The sequence below is a fragment of the Gallinula chloropus genome, assembly GCF_964237585.1.
Source record: "Gallinula chloropus genome assembly, chromosome: 36".
NCBI lineage: Eukaryota > Metazoa > Chordata > Aves > Gruiformes > Rallidae > Gallinula > Gallinula chloropus.
Genome location: NC_140121.1, coordinates 186,121 through 206,666, shown reverse-complemented (window position 1 = coordinate 206,666; position 20,546 = coordinate 186,121). Strand labels below are relative to the sequence as shown.

At 56.0% G+C, this 20,546-nt stretch overlaps 1 protein-coding gene across 1 annotated transcript; it reads right to left on the bottom strand.

The window, feature by feature from the left end:
* Nucleotides 1–2,794: 2,794 nt before the first annotated feature.
* Nucleotides 2,795–18,694, bottom strand: GMIP (GEM interacting protein; the record flags this gene model as incomplete). Its single annotated transcript, XM_084277787.1, has 22 exons — nucleotides 18,659–18,694; nucleotides 13,417–13,510; nucleotides 13,255–13,330; nucleotides 12,576–12,639; nucleotides 11,892–12,017; nucleotides 11,557–11,621; nucleotides 11,305–11,415; nucleotides 11,013–11,093; nucleotides 10,432–10,620; nucleotides 10,197–10,334; nucleotides 9,446–9,636; nucleotides 8,809–8,924; nucleotides 8,491–8,577; nucleotides 8,284–8,382; nucleotides 7,825–7,964; nucleotides 7,453–7,641; nucleotides 7,233–7,370; nucleotides 6,938–7,134; nucleotides 6,132–6,467; nucleotides 5,146–5,242; nucleotides 4,670–4,790; nucleotides 2,795–3,273 (listed from the first exon to the last, which is right to left on the bottom strand). The coding sequence occupies exons 1-22, from the start codon at nucleotides 18,678–18,680 to the stop codon at nucleotides 2,795–2,797; spliced, it is 3,156 nt and encodes a 1,051-aa protein (XP_084133913.1). The 5' UTR covers nucleotides 18,681–18,694.
* Between the last annotated feature and the right edge of the window lie 1,852 nt (nucleotides 18,695–20,546).

The following is a 20,546-nucleotide window of genomic DNA, read 5'->3' as shown; positions in this document are numbered from 1 at the left end:
CACAGGATGGAGTCCACAAAGCATTTAGAAGAGAAGCACCCACTCTGGGGAAACCCATGAGAAACCCCACACTCCTCCATCAGGACCTGGAGCTTTCAGCCCTCATCTTTATACCCCAGGGTGCTGGGTCAGAAGCTGAGGCACTGGAGGGGAATCCTGCCCATGAAGCCTGTTTCCTCATGCCAACGTGCTCCATCTGGGGCAGGTAGATAAATACCTGGCAGCTGTGTGTTAATCTCCACTGAGCTTCTCCAATTAGGTGGGATAAAAGGTAAAACTGGGAGGAAATTAAAAGGGAAAAGGGGAAGATGGCATAAAAAACTGGACCAGAGCCCAGCTGTAAAGCTTTCTGCTTCCAGAGGCTGAGCACCATAAAGGTGTAAAGGTAATTTGCTGGCAAAACCCAACCAGGTTTTTCCTCCTGGTACCTCCAGGTCTGTTTGCTCTGGTTTATTTAGAAGGATAAGGAGGGGAAAAAACCCTCCTTTTTTAGGTTTTTTCTTTCAGGGCAGAATTTATCAGCTGCAACAAAACAGTGATCAGCAAAGTACAAACTTTGCATCTCAGGGAAAGAGGAATCACTTGGTCTCTACCTAAAATCACCAGGTGCCAGCACTTTCCCAGCTGAGACCCCCATTTGTGATGACCCTGGGCTTTAAGTTACTTAAGGACACAAGGAACACCCAGAGCTCAGTGGCAGCAGGTTGAGTGGTTGAGGTGAGCTGGCTGCTTGGTGCTCTGAGTTGATCTTAGCTGGATAAATTAAATTAAAAAGGTTTAAATATTTAAGAAAATGAGGAAAGGGGTTTATTGGGTGTTTGGCTGATAAAAGGGTTTTGGAGGGAGTTGCTCTGGCTTTGTGGGTCAGGCATACAGGTGCTGCTGCTGTCCTGGCTGGGATGGGTTGGAGGAGGATGGAAGGCAGTTGCCTCCATGAGGTGCTGCTATGAAATAAGGGGTTTGTAAGGTCCCTACTCCTGCTCTGGGAAGTGAGGGTGTTCCTCATTGCCACTGCCCATCCCTCACTGTGTGTCCATGCAGTGGAGGGAAGGTGCAGCCTGGTGGTGGGAGGAATTGAGGGTGTAAACGTCTCCTGCTCTGCCTGAGGCTCTTCTCAAACTCAGTGTCTCTTGTTTCTGACAGAGCTGTGTTTGCTGGGGCTGGCTCACAGAAAAATCCCTGTCTGGAGATGCTTTGGAGCCTGTGGCTGAGCTGGAAGCACTGCAGCTCCTGCTCTGTGAGGAACCAGGAGTTACAAGGTGAGAGCTGGTTTGTTTAGGAGCTTTCATTGCACGTGTTGAGGAAGCAGAGGGCAGGACCTGCACTGAACAAGCCCCTGATAAAACTCCTTGTTGAACTTTCTAAGTGCACAGGAAAAGGAAACTGGTTCTACCAGAGATCTTATTTTAGCTCCCAGGGTTCCTCCTGGCTGATAAATTCCTGTGGGTGAGTGTTACCTGGAGACCTGGGCACGCTTGGCCCTTCCAATACCAGTCAGGGAGGTGTTTACCTAAGGCTTCCCTACTGGTGTTTAACAGACACAGGAACAGCCTGTGAGCAGCCACCTGGTGATTTATTACAGGAGCCCTGGGGTACCAGATAACTCAGGATGGAGGAATTCAGAGTGCTGTGTGAACCAACACACACCAGCCCACAGGGCAAAACCTCTTTGGCCTGAGCTGTACAACACAAAGAGCAGGGCTGGGGTGTTTCTGTCACAGCTTGGTTTCTTAGCAGCCCTGAGGTGAGGCAGAGGGAAGCTGTAAGGGGATCATTTTGCCTCTTGAGCTGCTTGAGGGGAAACATTTCCTTCAGTATTCGACTCTGGCACAGTCAGATGTCTCCCAGGGCTCAGGCATCTCCTGTAGCTGGTGGCAGCCCCTGAAATCTGCCTTGTTAGGTTGTCCTCTGGCTTTCAGACTGCAATCAAGCACCCAGGAAACTTGTGCCACTGTCCCCAGGCGTGAGCAGTATGGGAAGGAAGCCCATGTGTGTTGTGAGATGGTGTTACAGGATGGAATCTTTGTCCTCATGGCTGGATTTGGGGGACAGAAACCTTGCTGCACGGAGGCAGAAAGGAGCACTGGGAGCTGCAGGAGAGATGAGACCCAGCAAGACTGGGCAACCTCCCCTTAGACCCAAGGAATCTTCTGGTCTTGCTGATTGCTCAGGGCTTTGCTGCCTTCAGTGACAGTGGCAGCTTGATGTGGCTGTTGGAGAAGCTTGGTGTGCCCTGGAGAAACACAGGGAATGTTCTAGAAAAACAAGGTCCATCTCAAAGTATGGCAGCACCTTCTCCATTCAGAGACTGGCTTCGTGCTGGCCAGAGAGTGGAAGCTCCAGCAGTGGCAGCAGAAGAACTCAGAGTGAGTCCTTACCCTTGTACCCTGTTTGGAACCTTCAGAAGGGCTGTGGAATAAGCCTGACACCGCTCAGTGCTTCCTGACCGTGTAGGGATGCCTTCTGTCCATCATCCAGCGTTCCAGTCACCTCCTTCCTCGCTGCATCCTCCTCCTCAGGAGGCAGCGTGTGTTCCCCTCCTCTTCACGCTGCCCTTTGCACCTCCCCGGGGTGCAACACGCGTGGCGTTGGCTCCTTATCGCCCCCAGAGGTTTGTGAAGGGTTGACAAACAAACCCTGGGCGAGCTGGAAGCCGGCCGGGTGGTTGGCAGCCTGCTGGGAAGCACAGAGAGGACGTGGCTCTCACCCCACCGCATCCCCCTTGTTGGGGACGTTGGGATTCCAGTCCCCTCTCCATCTCCGCTGCCCCATCCCTCACCCTTGGGGGCTGTTCCTAGAGGTAAGTCCCTGGGTTGAGATCCTCTGCTTTCTCCTGGCAACGCTCAGGGGATGCGGCCGCCTCGTCGAGTTGAAACTTGGAGACGATCCTGGCGGTTTCCTCTGTGATCTCAAAGCGTCTGAGCTGCTGTCTGCCCCCCGAGCGCTGCCTGAGCCCGCCGGTGTCCCCCGAGCTGCTCCTGGTCCTGGTTCCCTCCTCCAGCACCTCCTTAGCTGCCGTGCTGCCATCCTCAGAGCCACCCTCTCCGCCGGGCTCGGCGGCTGCGCTGCCCGACACGGTGACCCCGAAGGGCAGACTGGAGGACTTGGGGATGATGGGTTTAGTTTTAGCCTGAGCTCGGATGTACTTCACGGGCTGGCGGCTGAAGTGGCTCCTGGGCTGGGTCCCTGCGGCCGCGTCGCAGTCGCTGTCTGTCTTCTCCTGCCCGGAATCCTCCAGCTCCTCCAGCTCGAGGGCAGCGCCTGTGTTCACCTCTGAATGGAAGAAAACAGGGTGGTTACCTGCAAAGCAGTGAGATGGGGGCAGCTGTGCCAAACTGTGTTTGGCTGGTGGCTTCTTCCCCAGGGCTGGGTGTTGGGTCCAGTCCTGTTCAATATCTTCATTGACGACCTTGCTGAGGGAACAGCATCCACCCTCAGCAAGTAGCTGATGATACCGAGCTGGGAGGAGTGGCTGACAGGCAGGACACTGCGCTGCCATCCAGAGAGACCTGGAGAGCTGGGCAGGGAGAGACCAGATGGGGTTCAGCCAAAGCAAGTGAGAGTCTTGCACCTGGGAAGGAATAACTGCTGGGATCAGGACAGGCTGGGGGTGACCTGCTGGAGAAGAGCTCAGTGGAGAAGGACCTGGGGGTGCTGGTGGGTGACAGGGTGGCCACAAGCCAGCAGTGTGCCCTGGGGGCTGAGAGAGACAAGGGGATCCTGGGGGATCAGGAGGAGTGTGGGCAGCAGGTGACAGGAGGGGATCTTCCCCCTCTGCTCTGCCCTGCTCAGGCCCCACTGGAGTGTTGTGTCCAGTGCTGGGCTCCTTGGTTTAAAAAGGACAGGGATCTCCTGGAGAGAGTCCAGAGAAGGGCCACGAAGATGATTAGGGGCCTGGAGCATCTCTCCTATGAGGAGAGGCTGAGTGAGCTGGGACTGTTCAGCCTGGAGAAGAGAAGACTAAGGGGGGATCTAATTAAAGTCTATAATTATCTGAAGCAAGGGATGCAGGGGGAATCAGCCAGCCCCTTTTCAGTGGTCTGTGGGGACAGGACAAGGGGCAATGGCTGCAAGTTGGAGCACAGGGAGTTCCACACCAACTTGGGGAAGGAGTTTTCCCCAGTGAGGGTGAGGGAGCCCTGGGACAGGCTGCCCAGGGAGGTGGTGGAGTCTCCATCTCTGGAAATATTCAAGACCCATCTGGACGCCTGTCTGAGTGATCTGCCCTAGGAACCTACTTTGGCAGGGGGGTTGGACCTGATAATCTCTTGAGGTCCCTTCCAACCCCTACAATTCTATGATTCTATGCTTCTTTTCCACTTAAAAAGGATCCTGAAACCCCTCCTGCTGAGATGCTCCCCTCTAACGGCTGCGTTAACCACCAGCGATCGCAAGGAAAGCCTTTGGAAGAGCTGGAGGAAGTGGGCTTAGATCCTTAAAGCCTTGACTGGGAGCTCAAGACCTGAGACAGCAGCAGAGAAGAGGAGAAACCAGGAGGAAAAGTGCCCGTGCTCCCCTGTGAGCCCCCAGCCGCTGCGCCGCGGGGACCCCACAACGACATCTCGGTGCCAACGATGCTCCTGGCACCGCAGAGCAGGAGGGAGAGGTGTGAAACCAGCACGGGGGATGCGAGCGAGCAGCTCCAGAGCTTCGGCACGGCGGTACTTACCGAGAGCATCCGCGCCGGGCGGGCTGCGGGGTCCCTCTAGAGTCGGGTGGCTGGTGGTTTCCCTGGGAGACGAGCTGGTGGAGACGCGCTCGGGGTTTGAACCGTGCTGGGAGAGGGGGCTCTGTTGGGAAAAGCCACGAGTGTTTACTGGGAGCTCTGGTTGGGCGTGAGGACACTGGCACCTCCCGCTCCAGCCCGAGTGCTGCTGGAGGAAGGGACTGCTCAGATTGTCCTACACTTGGGGTGCAGGAGGGGAGCTGGCGGTGAGGAGGTGAAGGTTTGGGGTGTGCCCCCACTGAGACCCCCCTCCCCAGAAAGCTTTGGGTGTGTGGGGATGGATCCTGTGTCCTGTGGGGGTGCTGAAACCTCAGACACCAGGTGAGAACCAGAGCATGGAAACCATCCTCACTGTGCCAACGGGAGGATGAGCCAAGGGCACAGGGAATGACACGGGTCTGGAGTGGCCCTGAGCTCACCCAAGGGTTGGGCACCCTGGGCAGGGGCTCCAGGGGCTGCTTGGATCGATGGCAAAGTGTCCTTAGCAGCAGCTCCCCTTCCTCAGGGTTTGTGATGCTGCAGCAGCAGGGAAAAGGCCTTTGAGGACAGTCAGAGGTCTCAGCTGTGTGTAGCTCCTGTGCCTCCTGTGAAGGTTTTATTAATTCTGGAGGATTCCTGCGCCCCAGGAATGGGCTGTGTCCACCCTGGTGACTTTATTTCAACTGGTTATTCTCATTTCTGCTTCCTGAGGGAGCTGGAGCTGTGGGGGAAGCAGCGTTACTGGGGTCAGGGGGATGTGGTCAGTGCAGGCACCCAGCTTGCACACAAGGACCTGTGACTTAAAAGGAGGAGGTGGGGAATCCCTGAGACTGGAGCTCACTCCCTTTGGCTTAACTCTAGGAGAGTGATTTCTTCTTTCTTACTCATCACATCAGCCCTGAAAAGGGGGGGGAACCCCCCCCCCCCCAGCAAACCCAGTGCAGGGACATTTTGGCTCTTAAATCCTGTGAAATGGGCTGTGAAATGCCATGAGGAAAGAGCTGTGGAGAATGCAGAGCACTGGGGAGCAGGGACTGGGCAAAGCAGAGTCTGGGGATGCTGCTCAGGGACACTGAGCAGTGTCAGCCCCTGTAGGGCTGTACCAGGGGATCTGCTGGGCCCTACGTGCACGTGGCCACTTCCACAGCTGCAGAGCCATTCACAGAAGCAGCAGCAGCATCCCCAGGGAATTTAACACAGAGAACCCCACAGCTTTCCAGAGCGCCTGGGGGGTCTGAAGCACGGGGTGAACCCCCCCATCCAGGGTGTTCTGAGGAGCTGCTGGGTGGTCTGTAGCTTAGAACTGTTTCTGTTTCTCCTGCTCCACGTGCAAGAGGTGTTCTTGGAATAACCCTCTGACAGCAAACGGGTTTGGTATCAGTACACCAAGGTCTCTTTAATGGCTTGGCACCTGCCCTGTCTCTACAGCAAGGTCAGCAAGCCCAGCTCAGTGTCTGGGGGCTCTACCTCTAGCGTTACGGTCTGGAGCGGGTTTGGGCTCTGTGGTCCTTCATCCTTGTCTGCTGATGCTTCCTGTGAGGGATTTTCACATCCAAGGGAGGCAGGTGAAGGCAGCTCATCCATCCCAAACACCTTCTCGTAGTTCTGGATGAGAAATTCCACGATCTGGGCTTGGTAACTGGAGTCAACGAGGCAAGACATGGAGACGTCGCTGCCTGAGCCCGGCCGGATCAGCGTCGGCCCAAACACGATGCCCAGGTTGTTTGGGGACATCTTGTTCTCTTCGTACTTCTCTGCCACCCTGGGGAGGGAAATGGGACTGTCAGGGGCTTCCTGGTCCTCAACCCCACCGCCCCAAACCCCCATTCCCTGGTGGAGACAGAAAGCAGCCTGCCTGGCACGGGGGACAGAGCTCTGGTCTGCGCAGGGGGCTCTGGAGAAGGGGCTCTGGAGCTGCCTGGATCTGTCTGGATGGTGTGGCCCCGTTTGGAGCTGGGTCAAAGGGGGTTTGGAGCCACGTTATTCCTTGACCTGCGCTTCATGGAGTGTTACTGGTGAGGACCTTCCAGTCCTCCTTGGTCGTTAAGGCTTCCCCCTAATTGCTGCATGATGGTTCTTTCCAGGAATTAATTAATGACTTCTTTCCACCCCCCTTCCCCTCCTCAACTGCCTGCTTGGCTCCCCATTTCAGAGGAAGCATTTGGTGCCACTCTGCTGGCCCCAAGGTCCCAGCAAGGACCCGACCCCAAGCAGTGTGGCAGCCACGCTCACCTGTACAGGTGTGCGACCAGGTGCCTCAGGGTGTTGTAGTTGCTTCCAGGCAGCTTGCTCAGCAGGTCCTTCATGCTCTGGATGGGATCTGAAGGGCAGCCCGTGCTGTCTGGCTTCTCTTCCACGGGTTTTTGCAGGTCTTTGGCGAGCGCGATGAGGTCGTCATAGAGCTGGGACAGCATCACGGGGGCTGAGAGCTGCAGCGACAGGGGAAGGGAAGCAGAGCATCACTTCAGCCAGCCAGCCTGGAGCCAAGGCAGGGGGTCAGTGAGACCCGTAGAGATCCAGTACCCACTTCCTTCAGGAAATGCTTCAGGACCCCGGTGATGTCGTGGGGCGAGTGCTCGGAGAGCTCCACCAGGCTCCGGCCGTTCTCGAACGCCTGGCACAGCTTTTCCACCCGGGCTTTGGACCCGCTGATCCGGTAGATCCCCTGCACAGGGGAAGAGTGGGGAAGGAGAGGTCAGGAGTTTGGGATGCAGAGAAGGAGGGAGCGAGGAGCCCTGAGCACTCACCTGCACGCCCAGGGCACGGGCCTCGATCTCCGAGGTGCATTTCAGCACTATGAAGGGAACTTCCTCTGGGAAGTCCCGAGGAACCTGCGTGAAGTCGATGCCAAAGAGAGGGACTCTGTTGGGCAGCTTCCTGTGGCCACAGGTGATGAGCAGGCTCTCAAGACACTTCTTGTGGCAAGCCAGGCAGCACTGCAACACCACAACACACCCCAGTTACCGGCCCGGTTGCGGTTCCGCGGTACCCGGACACAGAGGGTCTCTCCCAACCCCTCGACCACCGATGTCACCCCAGCCCCAGGAGGGTTGTTTCAGGCAAGAGGAGGATGGATGTGTGAGGATGGGCTCGTTGGGGTGGTGTCTTCCAGCCCTCACCTCCTCACACTCAAAGCCCGTGACCATGAAGGTGTCACACTCCCTGCACTTGGATGGTCCCCGCAGCTTCCGGAGCCGGTGGGTCTGGGATGCGCTGGAGAGGGGGATGTTCTTGAACTGCTGCTGGGATGATCCGTTCTCTGCAGAAACAACATCAAGGGTGAGAGGAACTGGTACACAGGGCAGTGTCTCCCCCCTGGGCTGGGGATGTCTGTGGCAAAGGAACCAGTACACAGGGCAGTGTCTCCCCCCTGGGCTGGGAATGTGTGTGGCAAAGGAGCTGGTGAGCAGGGTGGTGTCTCCCCCTGGGCTGGGGATGTGTGTGGTGAAGGAACCAGTACACAGGGCAGTGTCTCCCCCCTGGGCTGGGGTTGTGTGTGGCAAAGGAACCGGTGGGCAGGGTGGTGTCTCCCCCTGGGCTGGGGATGTGTGGGAACCAGTGGGATGTGTGCACCTCACCATTCTCATAGGTCTGCAAGGAATCTCTCTCCTCAAAATCCTCAGAGGAGACCATGGTGCCGGTGGAGGGGACTTTCAGCAGCTTCCTGTCCGAGTGCCCTTGGGAAGAGAGGAAATCAGAGCTGTCCTCATGATGCACCGTGTGGGGCAGGGTAAGGTTTGATCCTGGTTTAGGGTTTTGGGGGCAGGAACTTGCTCAGCTCTCACCTGGGCTGGAATTGGGAGAGTCCAGGGACCGGGACTCGCCGCTCCCACCGAGGTTTTCCGTGTCGGTGCAGAGGGGTCTGCTCACACCTGCTGAAGGTGGGTATGGTGACAGACCACCCTGAGAGCCCTCAGGGTACCTCAAGAGGGGGTCCAAGTCCCAGCCAGGCTCTCAAGAAGATCCTAAACACTTGCTAATACTGTCTCTCAGTCTCAAGCTCTGCCCTAAGAACTGGAGAACCTCTCCCCCTCCTTGGGCACTAACCTAAACCACAGGGACTCGAGGGGAAACTGAGTCTTCTCTCTGAAATTCAGCCTTACTCTGTTCCCCATTTGTGGGCAGCTGCTTTCGGGATGGGTCCTCTGGGGTGTCCTTTGCTGCAGCGGAGGGGCTGGTGTGATGCGATCCCATCTTCTTCTTGCTGCTCGGAGGGGACCTGAGGAGGAGGAGTTACAAACAGTTCTCAGCAGTGAAGGGTAACAGTGCCACAGGGCAGAGGTGCCTTACAGGCACCTGGGGTGATGCCTTTGCTTCCAGAAGCTTCCAGGCATGAGCAGAGTTTCTGGGGAGATGATAACAAACACAAAAACTAGGAAACCAGATTTGATGCCATTCCCCCTTCTCTAGCCAGGGGAGGGAAAGATCTAGAACCCAAAGAGCACCCAAAGCTGTGGGGAGATGGTGGAAATAACAGGGGGGATGTGGTACAAACTGTTGGGCTGTGCTTGGGATGGAGGAGCCAAGCACATCCCTAGGGGTCTGCTCTTCATGAGTGGAGCTGTGCAGAGATCCCCATGCTGGGGGCTGCTCTGCCCTTGGCAGTCTCAGTGCCACAGCCTTGCTCCTGACTTCATGATCGTGTTTCAGGTTGCCTCTTCTTGGTCTCTGTTACATCTTCCTGGCCCTGCAGCCAGGCTGTAAGCTTCCCACCCCTCTGGGTTTGGGGAAGGGGGTTACCTCTGCCCTCCAGGAGTGTGTGGCTCGAATTCAAACACCTCCACCTGAAGGTCTCTCTTCTGCAGGGCCTGGATGAACTCCAGGTATTTCTCTCCTGCTTTGTATGGCTTGCAGACCTCAGACAGGTACTGGTATCCCACAGGAATCTGTTCAGACTGACTGTGCCGCTGCTTGAACATCCTTAGAGTGACCTTGAAGGGGAAAGGGAAAACCCAAACCCATTGCAGGTCAAAACCCAGGTGCTTTTCCCTCCCTTGGATATCACAGCTGTTCAGCTGCTCACTGCCTGACTGTTACTGCTTGCTGACAGCTCTGCTGAACAGGGTGATAAACACTGTTTGTTGTTCTCTCTTCTGCCAGGATTGTTCCCCTCCCATCCCAGGCTTTTTCCCCCTATGGATCCATGTGCCCTCAAAGCAATAGTCACTGAAAATGTGGTTGTGTCTGAGATTTGATTTTTGGGGGCAGCAAAGCGACACCCAGAGCTCTGCTCTGATCCCACCTGCTTGAGAAGGGTCAGTTGGAGGGCTCAGCAGGGATGAGCAGCATCCCTGGGGTGGTTGAAAGGTGGGTGGATGGATGAAGTCCTTAAGGATGTGGTCTAGAGCTGGGCTAGTCGGGGTCTGGCTGTGGTTGGACTCAGTCTGAAGGGTCCCTTCCAACCCCCATTCCATGAACCTGGAGGTTTTATTCCAACCAGGGGTTTCCCAGCATGGGTGGTTAGGGGGAGAAGCCACCAAGCCCCACGTACCCAGGTGAGCACCTCATCCCCCTGGTAAATGAGCTTCCTGATGTGGGAGATGATCCGCGCTCGGACCTTCTCCAGCTCCTGCCGACGGAAGTTGGCGTCGCTGATGCACGACCTGTACAGGGCTTCAGTCTCCTGGACCTGTGTGTGGCCAGAGGAAGAGGAAGAGGATGAGGAGGAGGTGAGTGGGATGGGTGCGGAGACGCCGTGCCGCAGCCCGCGGGGAGCTCCTCCTCACCTTGGCCTGTGCCTCCTCGCAGGAGCGGCGCCGCTTCTCCAGCTGCTTGCTGGCGCTGCCGGGGTTGGCGGTGGCCATGCCCTGGTACTCCTCCTCTGCCTTGGCACTCAGCAGCCTGGCCTTCTCCAGCTCCTCACAGCGCTGCACGTACTGCAGGCGGGACTTGCGCAGCGCTGCCAAGGACTCGTTCTTTTGGGGGGTGGGGGAGGAAGGAATGGGTCACCCTTGGAACCAAGGGCTGGGGGGTCAGCCTTAGCAGGGTGCCTGCTTTAGAGGAGGGGGGCTGCCTTTCCACTGAGGATAGATGATTCAATGATACGGAATATCGTTGTAATATCATTGAATACTCAATGAAAAAGACCTTTTTTGAGGCTTCCCAACCCAGTGTGAACCCAAACATCATCCTTGCTCTGCCAGCCTCCACTTTGGGCAGGAGCAAGGGGGTCTAGCAGATGGTGAGCACTTAAATAACAACCAAAAAAAAAGCACTTTTAATCAATTATTGCTCGTTTCTAAACTCGTATTTTCAGTGCTGGGGCCGTGGCTGGTGCAGAGCTCAGTGCTGTCTATGGGCTTCTTACCATTCTCTTCTGCTCCTTTATCCACTGGTCTTTGAACTCTTTCCGCCACTTCTCGATTTCGTTCTTCTTGGCTGACAGGGGCTGCAGAGGAAGAGGAGTTCCTGGGCCAAACAGTTCCCCACAGGGCAGGAGCACGTGGACAGGGCGTGACGTCAGGCAGCGAGATGCTGCCTTATCCCTTGGACCTGGTGTGTGTTCCCTCCTCCTTTCCCCTCCATCCCCAATGGACCAGGATGTGTCTTGGTGAAGCTCCTGGCCAACCTCCCACCAAACCCACGGGGAAACCCAGTACCTGGTAGAACTCCTTCTGCTGGAGCAGCCCGACTGTCTCACTAGCTGAATTCCCAACCTTTATGTCGTGCTCCAGGACCATGGTGTAGAGCACCCTCAGGGGCATGTTGTGCTGCAGGAACCAGAGACACAACCGACCAGCTGGGACGTGCTGGTTCAGCCCTACACCCGAGGGGTCCTCTGTGTGTCTTATCCACGTGGGACACCCATCGTTGGTGTCACCCTCCAGCTGGAGCGTGGCTCACACCCATACCTGCTGGAAGATGGCATTCCGTCCCGATTCAGCTATCTTCACCATCCCCTTGGCAAACTCCAGCTCTGTAAAAAGGGCAGAGGGGGGTTAGGCACAGTCACAGGGTGGGTTTGGCAACACCAAACGTTATTCTGGTCAATCAGAGTCTCTCAGGGAAGAGAAACTCCAACTCCTAGTGTGACACAGAGGTGGCTGAAGGCTCGGTGCTTGGCTAACTCCTCACCACTTGCAGCCCACCTGGTCTTGGCTGTGAATTTCTTTGTTTAAAAGAAAAAAAAAAAAAACAGAACTCTCCAAGCATTTGGGCTGGGGGCTGGTTCCACACCCCCACTCACCATAGCTCAGGCGCTTCTCGATCCAGCTGAGCAGCTCCTTGACGTATTTACACCACGACTTGGCGTACTCCAGGGCGGCGTCGATGCCGCCGTCGCACTTGATCAGCATCTCATCTGCCTCCTGGACTGCAACAGAGTAAACCCAGGTTGGGAGCAGCGTGAGGGGCAGAGGCTCCCCCAGCAGCAGCCAGATTGGGGGCTCAGGAGTTGGTGCTGCAGAATACTCAGGTCATGCTTTGCCTAACGATGTCACAGCGACCCCACAGCATCCCACCCACGGAGCCACCCAAATTCCAGGCCAGTTTCACAGGTACATTCCCCATCCCCCTCACTTTTTAATTAGATATTTTGGTTTAACTTGGTTTGAAAGGTGGGAGTGAAGGACCTAAGGGGTCACCAGGGATTGCCGGGGGGGGCTTCTTGTTCCTTGGTGGAACCTCATAGGGATTTGCTGTGCTGAGCAAATCGAAACACATTTCAGGCTGAAATCTGAGAGGAAGTGGCTCAGATTGATTAATTATTATCACTTTTATTGTAAATTAAGGAAAAAAAACCCCAATTTAATGGCAGGTTTGATGAGTAGTGAGCCAGTATTATTCACCCCATCATTAGGGTGCTGCCTGGACCATTGTGAGGTGATTAAGTGTTGCTCTGATTGGATTTCTCTTTAATTAGCAGTGTTACCTGTTAGGTCTGCTTGTGCTTGCTTCTCCAGGCTGATTTTGCTCTTGCAGAGATTCTCACTTGGCTGGGGGCAAAAAGAGGAGAATGAGAAAGAGGGAAATGGTGAAGGGACAAGTGAGCGCCCCGAAATCCAGGAGCTGGAGCAGGGTTGGCTTAGCTGAGCATCCCGGGGTGGTTGGAGCTGCCAGAGCAGCAGGGTTGGCTTAGCTGAGCATCCCGGGGTGGTTGGAGCTGCCAGAGCAGCAGGGTTGGCTTAGCTGAGCATCCTGGGGTGGTTGGAGCTGCCAGAGCAGCAGGGTTGGCTTAGCTGAGCATCCCGGGGTGGTTGGAGCTGGTTTTGATGCAGGGCACTGGGATGTATTTTGGGTTGGATTTTCTTGCCTGGGCTTTCCCTCAGCACACAGAACCCCAACCAGCCATTTCCACATCTCCTTTTGCAGCCAAACTCAAATGCAAAGAGGAAATGCCCGAGTGCTCTCACTAAACCTCCCCTGCTCCATCACTGTCCCACCCCAGGGTCCTACACTCCTTTTCGGGCTGCGCAGGAGCCGTAGCAGGGGCTGGTTTGGGTTTGGTTGGCGACTGACCCCAGCCCCAGTCTGAACACAGCAGAACCCTGTGCTCCAGCAGCAGACACAGCTAATTAATTATCTCTGTGATAATGAATCCTGTTGCCTACCGGCGCAGCCTCTCTCTCTGCAGGCAGGTCTGTGTCCTCAGCGCTGTCGGCGTCACCCATGAACATATCGACTGTCCTGCACGGTGACAAAGGCAGTGATGGAATAACCAGAGGCTGCAGAGAGTGAGAAACCCCCCCTATCCCCTCTGTTTCCCTACTCACGTGTTCCCAATGGATATTTCTATGGCATCCAGGCTCCGGAAGATCTCACTGTACCTCTTCTTGTTCTCAGGGGTCCTCTCGTGGCTGTCAAGACCTGGAGCAGGAGGAGGGATCGTTTCACCTCAGCACCAGCCCTGGAGCTGGCAGAGGTGGCAGGATGGCTGCTGGAGGCGCTGGGGAGTGTGGCTGAGCCCGGAGAGATAACACCAGTGATGGCAGCGAGGTGAAGCCAGGGGTGAGATGGGGTTTGGGAGAGAGAGTTGCCTGTTCCTCGTGCATCACGTGTGTGTGTGTGTGTGTGTGTCGCAACGCTTCGCACGCCGGAACCGTTGCCCAATGTTTTACATCCTTATTCACCCTGATAATCTTCCTTACGAAACCTCACAGCACCCCCTGCATCCCCACAGGGTGCCAGCTATGGGCTGTGTGACACACAGACCCTGCCTGCTGCCACTCCAGGGGTGATGCAGCCCTGCCACACACGTCTCCAGCCGGCTGTGGTGCCACAGGGCACACGTGTGTGTGTGTGTGTGTTGCACAGGGTAGTCAGGGCTGTTAACCTCCCCTTCCCACCCTGTCGTGTGTCTGTCACTGAGGGCTGAAGCTAAAACTGACTCAGGCTGAAAACTGCTGCTGCTGCTGCTGCAAAAAAAAAAAACCCACCCAAACCCCATTTTAAAAGATGAAACTGGGGACAATTGGTAAAAACAAAAGAAAAGTTGGTCCTTTTGATATTCCAGGAAACAGGATGTGGTTGACCGAAATCTAGAGCTGCTGCAGCGACAGCTGAGCTGCTGACAGCCAGTGAGCACTGGTAAACACAGCTCGGGAGGAGGGTCCCTCTGGGCCTCCTGTAGCTTCAGCTGCTCCTGGGAAACACACTTGGGGTGGTTCTTTTCCGAGTCAGGGTCTCACTTAGGACCTGGCCTGTCCTTAAGCACCCAAAACAGCACCGTGCCACTGCTGACTGGGGGAGCTGTGTTCCCCCTCTGCAGGAGGCTGATGCTCCCAGGAAGGTTCTGGCACGTGGGGGGACACCCAAAGCCTGGGCACTGGCTGTTGGAGTGGTGAGATCCCAGTCTGCTTCCAGGCAGCACAGTGCAGAAGGGCACGAGGTTGGCTTGTCTGCCTGGTAACAGGGACACTGAGCGTGTGTGTGTGCCTACACTGAGGGGTTTATACTCTGAAGGGTCAGATGGGGCAAAGGATTTGAGGAGAAAACTGAAGAATTAGAAAAGATGGGGAAGTAGTAGGGGGGTTGTTCTGTGGATTGTCTTGTCTGCACTCTCAGCCACCCCACAGCTACAGTGCCCAAGCCATGGATGTCAACCCGCCTGTGCCGTGCGCCGTGTTCCCTTCGGCATCGAGGAACGAGCTTGCTTGGCTGAGTGATAATGAAGCTTTAAAACCTCGTTCTTTGTAAGCTTTCTGAGTGCTTTACCCCAAAACAGAACAAGGCAGAGGAGAGACAGAGCAGCAGCTGGACAAACCACTTGGGAGCTGTTTGTCCTGAAGCCCTCAGCGGGCACCCTGAGACAAGCAAGAGTGTTCCAGCAAGAAACAGGACCTGTCCATACCCCAGGCTGGGTACAGAGCTGCACACACCCAGGACACGTGGATTTAATGTGCCTCCTGCTCTCCCTGCCCCAGGCTGTGCTGCAGCCAGGGTGTGTGCTGGTTTAGTGCCTCCCAGTTGTCTGTACCCCCGGCTGTGCTGGTTTAACGCCTCCTGCTGCCCCCATTACTCTCAGCAGACAGTCTCTCCAATTGCTGTTGTTTACCCCTGGAGGGTTGTACAACAGGAAGAAGTGACTCAATCTGAGCAGCAGCTGGGCAAAGCAGCACATTCCGCTTTTGAAAGGGGCTGTAAGATAACCAGAGCCCCAGGGTCTGGCCAGTCCTTTGCTTCACCCCCCCGTAGGCTGATATTAATCGTGGTGCTGTAAAAGTAGGGAAAAGGGGAAAGAACTGGGTGTGAGGAAGTTTCCCTGGCCTTGGTGCAGCCAGTGTTACCAGCTGCATTCTCAGGGAGCCAAACATCTGCTTCCCCTTTGTGGTTTGGGATGAACACGGACTCATCCCGCCCCGGTCGACACGGCGGGTTGGCGGCTCTGGGCCTCGCGTGCCGTACCCCACCAAGGGGGTGGGGCTGCCTCAGGTGCTGTCACAGCCACCGTGGGTCTGCTGCCTGTCAGGGCACCTTCCTGAGGAGCTGCACGTTCCTGAGGGCCCACCAGATAAAGGCAAAACCACCCAGAGACTTTTCCCTGTGCAGGAAGGGGAACGGAGCCCCTGCGCCTTGCAGAGACCCCAAGAACATCCAGGAGTTGATTTGCCTTTCAAGACCCAACAGAAACCTTGTGCCTTGGCCAGAGAGGATGGTGGAGCAGACAGAGCATCTGCTGCAGTGCTGGGATACAGGGACAAGACTCTGGCTCAGTCCTTTGTTCACCACAACCCTGCAGCCTTGTTTACAAATAGACACTTCAGTCTGAAATCTGTCACCGTCCTGGGCAGCCTGATGACAACTGGGAACAAACTCTTCTGAGGATGAAAAGCCATCTGTGTTTCCTTCCTCATACCCTTATTGTTCTTAGCTTAGTTCCAGCAGAAACCTCTCCAGCTTTGGCACCAGAGGGACAGCACCTCTACAGGGATGCTCGTGCTGGAGGGGCCCAGCAGCTGTCAAGCAAAGTTCTGCCCCATCCTTGGATGAAGGAGGCTGTTGTCTGCATCCTCTGCTTCTGGAAAGCTCCTTGCTGCTCTGTGCCACCTTGTTTTGGGGAGGACAAGCCCCTGCAGCAGTAGGTGTGCAGAGCATCCAGGCTATTTTTAGCAGAAGCTTCTGTTGTGCCGTTCAGCAGAAGCATCACTTCCCTTTCAGCCGCAGCGACCGTGAACTGGGGTGAAACACCTAAAGCCCCTAATTCAGCACAGCACAGCTGCCAAACCTGGTAGCACCAGCCTGCTCCCACCTTCCTCTTCCTCACGCTCAGCCTCGTGCTTTGGTAACGCTTCAGCTGAATCTCTCTGTGGAGGCAGATCTCCCAGAGCTGCAGAAAAGGGCTCTTGGGTCCCAGCAGCAGCAGCTGTGTAACCTCCCTGCTCGCTGAGGTGGGTTGGACTGAGTAGTCTGAACCCCCCTGGGTGAGACCCTCCCCATTTGAGCCAGGCTGCCCTCGGTGAGGCTCTGCTGGGGACCAGCAGCCAAGGCTCCAGCTCTGCCATGTGCATCCAGAGGGATAACAGGGTTGGAGCTAAATAACCCAAGTTCCTTGGCAAGGGTTTTGCCAAACCACAGGCTGCTTCCCATCATAGATTGGCATGGGTTGGAAGGGACCCCAAGGATCAGAGAGTTCCAACGCCCCCTGCCACAGGCAGGGCCACCAACCTCCAGGCCTGAATAACCACCCTGCCAGTCTGATTTCCCCACTCCCCTTCCTGCTCAACAAAAGCCCTGGCAGAACCTGAGTTTACTACCTCAGCAAATCTTTTTGGGGAGGCTGAAGCTGCTACCGAGCGGTGCTGGTGCCCACAGCTGACAGGAAGCCCCAGCAAGGGCAGGCAGCTGAAATAGCAGCACGAATTAACGAGGGGGATTAATGAGACACGCCTGAGACAGAGGGAGGGCTTCCAGTTCTAAGGAGGAGGAGCTGTACACACTGCAGATATCCATCCCTGGGACAGCCTGGCAGCAGGAGCTGGGTGAAAATGAGGGGTCACCAGCTTCAGAGGAAGGTGTTAGTGACCCAGAGTCACAGCCCCCTGCCAGGCTTCATCAACCTGGCTTGTTAAACAAGGAAAGCCTTAAAGCATTGAGCTTCCAGCTGCTGCTTTCTTCACTCAGAGGAATAAGGAAAGGTTAGTGGTGGTCAGAAGGATGTAGACTGAGGAGAAGCATGGCAGATGCTGCTGATACTGGAAAGCTGTACAGCACCTTCTGGTTAGTGAGGAATCTGGGATGCTCACTGGCTCAGAGAGGAGACTGGGCAAAGCAAGTTACACCTGTCACCTTGGTTCTGCCAAAGAGCTGATGTAAACCTTGTTAAGGGATGGCATTTTGTTGGGGTAACAACAGTTTTCACTGGCAAACCTAAAAATACATCTCTAATCAGTGCAGGGGGCTGTTCCTGGGGGGGATCTCAAACGTGTTCCTGCTTTTTGAGGGGTTTATGAAGCAGTTGGACTCGTGTCATCGTCTCTCCTGGTAAAGCACTTGGTGAGACCGAGCTCACAGGCCGACAGCTGAGGCAGAGGGTTGTTTATCACAGAGTCTTGAAGTGGCCCCAGGAATGGTTTGGTTCCCCTGTGGCACAGAGCTGGACACCCCCAGAGCCAGGTGCTGGTGTCAGGGTGCCAGCTGGAAGCCTGGGCAGGGAGAAGCACTGCCTGAGGCCAGCGGCGCTGGAGGAAGAGGAGCCCCACACCTCTGGGCACGTACAGAAGGGGAACCTGGAGCAAAAGGGGAACTGGCTCTGCTGGTGCCTTCAGACACCAGGCTGGGTGATGAGTGCTGGATGGGGGCAGCAGAAGACACAAACCCACTCTGTAACGGGCAAAAAAACCCTCATCTAGCGGCTTCCAAACGAGCTCAGTTCATCAAAGAGCCTGTGAGACCCCCTTGAGCTGTCCCTGGTACCAGCACAAGCTGCAGACACTCTGCTCATTCCAACCTCCGTGGCCAAGAGGATGGACAGATCCAGCTGCTGAAGGACAGGCTGGGAGAGAGAGTTTTCTGGTGACAGGAACAGTGCTGAGGCCGCAGGGAAAGGGCTCAGGCTGCTCGTTGCCTCTGCGATTGCACAACCAGCGAGATGCTCGTTTCATCAGCCTCCTGCGTGCTGGGCACTGCTGGGGCTCCCTGGGGGGGATCTGTGCTCTCAGGTGGCACAGAAACTTCTGAGATCCTCCAGCAGTAAGCACTACCCAATAACCAAGCCAATTATGTTCCTAATTAAGGTTTTGAGAAGGAGGGCTTGGGGCACATCCTCATCAGAGGGACCTGCACTGGCTCCCCCTACGTAACACAGCATCCGGCACTAACCCATCGAGCACCTTCTGAGAGAGAAGAGGCACAGAGAGCCGAGCAGGAGGGATGGAAACCTCAGGGGAGGAACCCCGGCTCTTCTCTATCCCCTCTGTTTCCCAGTGGCTCTCAGAGCTGATGTGCATCACCTGCCCCTCGTGCCCCAGAAGCTCCCGTTAACCCCAACACCAGGTTCTCTCCAATGCCACCACGTACCGCTCGCTTCTGGGTCCCCCATGGCTGAATCCTCGGTGTTTGGAGCCGAAAGCAGCAGAATCCCAACGAACCCAGCTTGGAACCACGGCTCAGCTAAAGCAACAGGCCAATTCTTCCTCAGAAATTCACCAGAGTGCTCCTGGCAGCGAGGAAAACCTGCCTCAGAGCAGGAGAGGCAGCGGCAGCAGCAGCGCCTGTCGGGGAGCGCGGCTGCTCGTAGCCAAATCTGCTTCCTGCAGACACGCTTCCGCGTCGCAGCAGCGCGGCCAGCGCTGGGCTGATGGGGCCGTTTGCAGAACTCAACTGCCTCTCTGTAAATCAGCCCAGAAGGGATCCTTGGGGTCCTCCTGGTTCCAGGGCTATGGCACCAGGGCTGCTTATCCCATCCAGGCAGCTCCCTATGAAAGAGCTGGGCTGCCAGATAAAAGCGCTGGGGAGCTGGAAAGGGTCCTTAGGGTAAGAAAAAAGAAGGGTGGGAGGAGGGAAAGGGTGGGTGTCATGGTTAGGGACAGGCTAGCAGTGGTCCCTACCCCAGCCATCATCTCTCTGCTCCCTTTGGCCAGTGTGTGGGTGACGATGGAGCCCCACTCAGCTGCTTCCTCAGCAAAACCAAACTCTCAGCCTCGTTTGGGAGGGTTTTGGGAGAGGAAGACAAAGCTCTGGCCTGTGTCAAGGGGTTTTTAGAGGGTGAACCTTCTGAATTCTCTTTTGCAGATCCCTCCCAGAAGGGAAGTCCAGGAACTCTCAAGGAATGGCCCAACGTCCCCTTCCCAGGTAAGACAGAGCTGTCCACGAGGTAGTAACGAGGTCCTCTAATTAGGTCCTCTAATGAGAGAAGCCATCACACCGCTCTCTCCACTGGCCAGTGTGGTGGGGTCGATGCTGATCAAGCTGCTTTGGCTCTCTGGATGCTGAGCTGCTCCGGCACTACCCACAAAAAAAACCCCTCCTCCCACATCAATAAATGGTGAATTATCATTATTATTCTTTAATAAGTATTTTCAAGGGGTGAGTTACAGCTGAGCCCTGTGACCCTGCACCGGGGCAGCCCCCATGGGGGGGCTCCTAACCCCCTTTTCTGCCCCACAGCTCTCTTATCGCTGCTGTGAAGAGGTGTGGGGCTTCCACACGCCTCAGGAAGATGTATTTATATGTGTTTTATTTTGGTTTACAGAGGCCCTTTGCAGGAAAGCCACGTGTCAGGGACAAGGAGAAGCAAGGATTACACAGACCTTCTGTAAGGTAACGTGGCTGGGACAGTGAACGGCTCAGAAAGGGATTATTTGGGTGTTTCATCACCACCCCGGGTGTTCCGCTGCCCTCAGGTCGCTGGGCTGGAACCTGAAATACACCCCATGAGTGACAGCAGAGCTGGAACATCCCACCAGCACCGTGCAGTGTGTCTCTCAGGGGGATGCTTTGAGCTTGGTGACCTTAAAGGTCTTTTCTGATCTTCCTGCGACTACTCTTCCCCCATCCCCTCAGCCTGTTGTTCTGTGTGAGAGCTGAGAAAGGGGCAACTTCTGGCTCCAAACAGAGGGAAACGTGGGATTCCAGCCCAAAAAGGAGGCAGGGCTGGTAGAACAGCAGCCTCCCTGGCGCTGGGAATGGGGTGACACGCTGGGTTGTGGCTACACAGCGTGTTCCCCTCGGCTCCCGCGGCAGATGGCAACAGCGAGAGGCGGCTGACGCTGGGAGAAGCTGCTGTGTGTTGTCATTCCAGTCGTGGCACCAACCCCCTTCCCTGTGGTGTCCATCTGAGATGGGAGTTGGCAGCAGTGTGAACACCACCAGCGACACGAGGGATTTCAGGGCTCAGTGCTGGGGGGGTGGGGGGTGTCTCAGCCCCCGTGTCGGCGCATCGCAGGGACCCCCCTTCCTGTCGGTG